We start from the raw sequence: 6899 nt of genomic DNA on the forward strand, positions 1-6899 counted from the left end.
ATAAGTCCCAGGCACTTGATAGGTACACTCCTTGGTCGCGGTTGATGGCTGGTTTCTGTCTCCGGATCTCGATGGCCTCTTGCAGTTTCCTTTGGCGCCAGTTGTTGTTGTTGGTAGATAGTATCCTAGTGTCCTCCCATCGAATTGAGTGTTCAGGGTTCTTGAGAATGTGTTCAGAGATGGCCGATTTCTGGTCGAGTTTCCTGACTGAGGTCTGATGTTCCTTCATTCTGGTGTTGATTGGTCTCAGCGTTTCTCCAATGTATAGGTCGCCACAGTTGCAAGGGATCTGGTAGATGCATCCTCTCGGGTTAGGGTGTTCACAGCTGGGTCCTTTACCGTTGGCTTTTAGGTAGGTCTTGATGGTCTTGCCACTGGAGAAGGTGACATCGATGCTGGCTTTGGTCTTGATGAGGCGTGATATTTGATGACTGATGGGGCCAAGGTAGGGTATGGTTACTCTGATGGGTGATGGAGAAGGTTTGGGGCGGGGTTCTCGGTCCTTAAGGGTCTTGTTGATGGTGGCTGTGACGAGCTGGGGAGGGTAACCGTTGAGTGTGGTGAATGTATTTCTGAGGTGGTCCAGTTCATTGTTTAGGGCATCGGGGTGACAGAGGGCTTTGGCACTTCTGGTAAGGGTGGCGATGATAGCTTGCTTGATCTGAGGGTGGTGGCAGGAGTTGTAGTGGATGTACGGGTCGGTGTGCGTCGGCTTGCGGTAAACTGAGGTTCTAAGTCCATCGTCTGTGGTGTGGAGGGATACATCAAGGAAGGGCAGGTGTTGGTTGGTCTCAGTCTCCATGGTGAACTTGATTCTTGGATGTTGGTCGTTGAGGTGGTTGAGGAGCTCATTGGGGTCGTTGTCATAGGCGATGGTGGTGAAGGTGTCGTCGACTTTGCGGTACCAACAGAGGGGCTGGAACGGAGCTGTGGAGAGGGCTGCTTCCTCGAAGGAGGTCATGAAGATTTCTGTAATGAGAGGAGAAAGAGGTGAGCCCATGGGGAGACCGTGGATCTGCTTGTATATCTTACCATTGAATGTGAAGTAGGAGGTGTCAAAGCAGCTGCGGGCGAGGTTGATGATGCTGTCTATGGTGAGCTGGGTGTCCAAGTCATCTATCCGGTTGGCTAACTTGCTGCGAAGGATGTCCAGGGCTTCTTCTAGTGGGATGTTGGTGAAGAGGTCCACGACGTCGTAGCTGACCATGGTGCCTGTGGGGTTGGATTCTTTCAGCTGGTTGACAAAGGATGAAGAGTCGCTGATGTAGGACTTGCCATCTTTGCCAAGTGGAGCGAGGAGACGTGTGAGGAACTGGGCGGTGTTGTAGAAAACTGAACCTCTTGAGCAGACTAGGATCCGGGCTTTGGGCGGGTTCTTGTGGATCTTGATGGTGGCTCTTCCGTATGGGGCTTGGTAGTTGATAGGGTTCAGCTGGTTGAAGATGATGTCGTTGATTTCTCTCTTCTCATGGAGGTCCTTCAGGGTTTTCTTGTGTTGTCTTTCTAGTCTGGCCGTCGGATCTTTCTTGATATTGAAGTAGGTGGTGGTGTCTGAGAGGCTGTTGTTGACGAGCTGGAGGAATTCCGGGGTGTCCATGATGACTGCTGCTTTGCCCTTGTCAGCTTCGGTGATGGTGATGCTGTCATCCTTCTTGAGTTCGGTGATGGCCTGTCTCTCTTGGTGCGTGAGGTTGGGGCGGGGCTTGGGAGCTTGCTTGATGGTGTATATAATCTGGTGTCGGAGGTAGTCTACGTTGCCATTGGGAGCCAGTTGTTGAAGTCCACTTTCAATGCTGGTGATGAAGGCATCTGTGTTGATCTTGGCGGCGACTGGGACATACTTCAGGCCTTTAGCAAGGAGGGATGTCTGAGATGGTGTGAGAGGTTTGCTGTATTTTCACTTCTAAATGACATTCAAAGACCTGATACGACATCAACATGGAGATGATGCAGTCACATCCATCAACAGGTACAACCGCTCTATTAGCAAAATTGTGAAAACCAGTAATCATCTGACTTTCCTGTTACGATGCCGAGACAACAACCTCGTTCCCAGAGGATTTCAACTGTCATCTCCTGTCCCTCGCTCACCTGCCATCAACAAGATACTCCACAATGCCAGCACCAGAATAGTCAAGCACCAGATACAGCACCTACGCCGCCACAAGTCCCATCTCCATAAAGACATTGAAACCAGCAGAAGCCACCTACAAGACACCCTCGAGTCTGACCTCTACCACAAGACCCAGTCCTTAGCAGAGAAGACCAAGCAGCACCTCCATGAGAAAGTGAAAACTACCCACATCACCAAGTTCACCCAGTTACAACGTCCTTCCACCTCCAACATTCCCGAAGCTGACAACAACAACACCAACCTCAAGACAGTCATCAACCTCAGCAGCAAGCCTCTCACACCATCTCAGACATCCCTCCTTGCTAAAGGCCTGAAGTATGTCCCAGTCGCCGCCAAGATCAACACAGATGCCTTCATCACCAGCATTGAAAGTGGACTTCAACAACTGGCTCCCAATGGCAACGTAGACTACCTCCGACACCAGATTATATACACCATCAAGCAAGCTCCCAAGCCCCGCCCCAACCTCACGCACCAAGAGAGACAGGCCATCACCGAACTCAAGAAGGATGACAGCATCACCATCACCGAAGCTGACAAGGGCAAAGCAGCAGTCATCATGGACACCCCGGAATTCCTCCAGCTCGTCAACAACAGCCTCTCAGACACCACCACCTACTTCAATATCAAGAAAGATCCGACGGCCAGACTAGAAAGACAACACAAGAAAACCCTGAAGGACCTCCATGAGAAGAGAGAAATCAACGACATCATCTTCAACCAGCTGAACCCTATCAACTACCAAGCCCCATACGGAAGAGCCACCATCAAGATCCACAAGAACCCGCCCAAAGCCCGGATCCTAGTCTGCTCAAGAGGTTCAGTTTTCTACAACACCGCCCAGTTCCTCACACGTCTCCTCGCTCCACTTGGCAAAGATGGCAAGTCCTACATCAGCGACTCTTCATCCTTTGTCAACCAGCTGAAAGAATCCAACCCCACAGGCACCATGGTCAGCTACGACGTCGTGGACCTCTTCACCAACATCCCACTAGAAGAAGCCCTGGACATCCTTCGCAGCAAGTTAGCCAACCGGATAGATGACTTGGACACCCAGCTCACCATAGACAGCATCATCAACCTCGCCCGCAGCTGCTTTGACACCTCCTACTTCACATTCAATGGTAAGATATACAAGCAGATCCACGGTCTCCCCATGGGCTCACCTCTTTCTCCTCTCATTACAGAAATCTTCATGACCTCCTTCGAGGAAGCAGCCCTCTCCACAGCTCCGTTCCAGCCCCTCTGTTGGTACCGCAAAGTCGACGACACCTTCACCACCATCGCCTATGACAACGACCCCAATGAGCTCCTCAACCACCTCAACGACCAACATCCAAGAATCAAGTTCACCATGGAGACTGAGACCAACCAACACCTGCCCTTCCTTGATGTATCCCTCCACACCACAGACGATGGACTTAGAACCTCAGTTTACCGCAAGCCGACGCACACCGACCAGTACATCCACTACAACTCCTGCCACCACCCTCAGATCAAGCAAGCTATCATCGCCACCCTTACCAGACGTGCCAAAGCCCTCTGCCACCCCGATGCCCTAAACAATGAACTGGACCACCTCAGAAATACATTCACCACACTCAACGGTTACCCTCCCCAGCTCGTCACAGCCACCATCAACAAGACCATTAAGGACCGAGAACCCCGCCCCAAACCTTCTCCATCACCCATCAGAGTAACCATACCCTACCTTGGCCCCATCAGTCATCAAATATCACGCCTCATCAAGACCAAAGCCAGCATCGATGTCACCTTCTCCAGTGGCAAGACCATCAAGACCTACCTAAAAGCCAACGGTAAAGGACCCAGCTGTGAACACCCTAACCCGAGAGGATGCATCTACCAGATCCCTTGCAACTGTGGCGACCTATACATTGGAGAAACGCTGAGACCAATCAACACCAGAATGAAGGAACATCAGACCTCAGTCAGGAAACTCGACCAGAAATCGGCCATCTCTGAACACATTCTCAAGAACCCTGAACACTCAATTCGATGGGAGGACACTAGGATACTATCTACCAACAACAACAACTGGCGCCAAAGGAAACTGCAAGAGGCCATCGAGATCCGGAGACAGAAACCAGCCATCAACCGCGACCAAGGAGTGTACCTACCAAGTGCCTGGGACTTATTGATAAATTAATCTCATCTACCTGTGTACATTCTATCTATGTAATTCATGTATAGCCTATCTACCCGAGTACATACTTGTGTTTGTACATCACCAACCCTCATGTAACATGCTCACTCCCTATCGTGTGTTATGTACATCATCCTATCATGCGTAATGTATCACCATTGGCTTCCATCCTTATCCCCAATCATGTTATGTAAACATATCCAATCAACTGTAATGCATTACCATTGGCTTCCATCATTGTTATCTTAACTATCGGCTTCCTATCAGTGCTTGTTTATACTAGCTTTCGTTAACTCATTCCACTTGTTACTTTGTTATTGTTTTACCTGTACATATAAATACACCTCTGTATCCCTTTCTCAATCACCTGATGAAGGAGTAAGCATTAACTCCGAAACGTTGTGTTCTCTCATAAAGAAGTTGATATCCATAAAAATCTTCATTCTTAAGTGTACCTTGTTTTTAGTTGGCTGAAGGGATGGTGTAAATCCAGCTAGGGTCCATGCAGGTAGCTAAAGTAAGTCCCCGTGGACCTTAGCATGTTGATCTACCTTCAGTTGTTGGCAATAAATAGCTCCTTTTAAGACTGCATTGTCCAAACTACAAGATACATGTTCGCTATTTTTACCTCATTTGTGATAATCTAGTAACTTTATTATCCTTCGTTGACAGGGTTTGATCAGTGAATATATAATTTGACTTAATCATGATATGGCTGTAATATTGGAGCTCACTCACTCACTCATGTCATTCATTTTAACAATCGATTGAATAACCATACATGGCAGTCAGGGTTTTGGAAAAAGTTGATTTGTTGGGAGGCAATACACCAAGGATATCATTCAGAAGGTCCATATACCATGTAAATCCATACTATTCTTGCTAATTCTTGGCCACACAAATATCAATGACCTCATTACTTTTAGCATTATAATTGCTCGGCTTTTGATTATTTTCGCGTCAGGAATTGGGAGTAATTCGTAATTGGTTTGCACATGGTTAATTGCATAACATGTCTTTGCCTACAAAATGATTTGTCAGATCGCGATTGGGCGCTCCAAAAATACATTTCCACGTTTTAGACTGTTCAACTTTGGGTGTGTTAAATATTCAAATATTTAGAGAATAAATAGACGTCATTTTTGTGTGTATTTTTGTTGTGTGACACGTCGTTCCCTCGTGCTCTTGGGGTGTGTTACCTTCTGCCGTTGCTTGTGACATATATATGATACAACGTCTTCCCGGACCCTAAAGGTGTAATATATCAATAGCGAACCACTTGGAAACATGAGATAGTGAGCATGTGCAGAAAATGTAATTACATATGTACATACATCTAGATATGTCATGGTTTGGTGATAGCGTCACCTGCCTTGACGTTGTTCCACATCCCGTCGTCAGGGCTGAGAATGCGGTGACTAGCACATCCCCTTGTCAGGGCAGTAAATGTGGTGACTAGCACGTCCCCTCGTCAGAGCAGTGAATGTGGTGACTAGCACTAGCCGGAATACTTTGACAACTCCACAGAACAGTGATTCTGCATTTGCCAACGTTGGCCTTGACACATATCTCAGAAAGGAGGACACTGGTAGTGATGACGCCACGATTCTGACAGTGTCATTGTCGATTTGGTCCAAAACATGACATTTGACAGCAGAACAGCATTCATGAGTATTCTGACTGAATAATGTTTCGTAACTATATGTGCTACGTTCCAAATCATTCTGACAAACAGAAAGTATTTATACATACATTGGATATTACTATTATGAAGGTAATTCTGGAAGCTTAAATTTATAGAACTTCTCTGGTCAGGTTGTCTTTGTACAGATGTGTAGACCTTCCTTTGTGTTACGGGTGGCGGGATAGTACGGGTTTGATTCCCTGCACAATTCGCGGTGATATTGCTGGAATATTGCTAAAAGCGACGTAACACCAAACTCACTCACTGACTCATTAGGGTTACTGTTAACCTTCGAAGCTAAACTTCACTAAGACATGTCATATTGGGAGTTAAACAATCATTCTTCGTCCGACATCGTATGCTTATTACAGTATCTTGACCAGGGATTATCTTCATTCAACTGAAACTGCAAACAATGTTTCCACAAAGAGTTTAGTCAGTTAGTACTGATTTAAGGTGAGCATAAAGGGTGGGAAATGGGAGAGCTGCAGTTGTAATACCAGTGAAACGAATATATATATACACTGTACAGTCACAACTGTAAAATCGAAAGACAGAGATCCGTAGGTGATGTGGAAAGATCCTTGTTGCTTCTATGTTCAGAAGAAGACCAACCCTGACCTGCATCTTCCTAGGTACATTTATATATTCATAATATGATTTGTAGAGCTAAAACAGTCGTGTGTAAACAGCTTGTGGTAAAGAGAACAAAACACAAAACAGAACGTTGTTCTTGTCCCTCGCACACCTTGTTAACTGTGGTTGTTTATAACATAAATCCTTCAGTGTAAACACGATCATCGCTTTACTCCATCCAGAGAATAGGGTTTTTACTGCCTGTTATTATTTTAAAGAGCCGCCCAAATAACCAACATGTACTGTAATGCCCTATGGTCGTTCTATATATGCCATCTGTT

General features: G+C 46.5%; 1 protein-coding gene across 1 annotated transcript; it reads left to right on the plus strand.

The window, feature by feature from the left end:
• Positions 1-1907: 1907 nt before the first annotated feature.
• Positions 1908-4977, plus strand: LOC137286827 (uncharacterized). The gene is made up of 2 exons (XM_067818834.1): positions 1908-2857; positions 4971-4977. The coding sequence occupies exons 1-2, from the start codon at positions 1908-1910 to the stop codon at positions 4975-4977; spliced, it is 957 nt and encodes a 318-aa protein (XP_067674935.1).
• The last annotated feature ends 1922 nt before the right edge of the window (positions 4978-6899 follow it).

Source organism: Haliotis asinina, chromosome 6, assembly GCF_037392515.1.
Source record: "Haliotis asinina isolate JCU_RB_2024 chromosome 6, JCU_Hal_asi_v2, whole genome shotgun sequence".
Taxonomy (NCBI): domain Eukaryota; kingdom Metazoa; phylum Mollusca; class Gastropoda; order Lepetellida; family Haliotidae; genus Haliotis; species Haliotis asinina.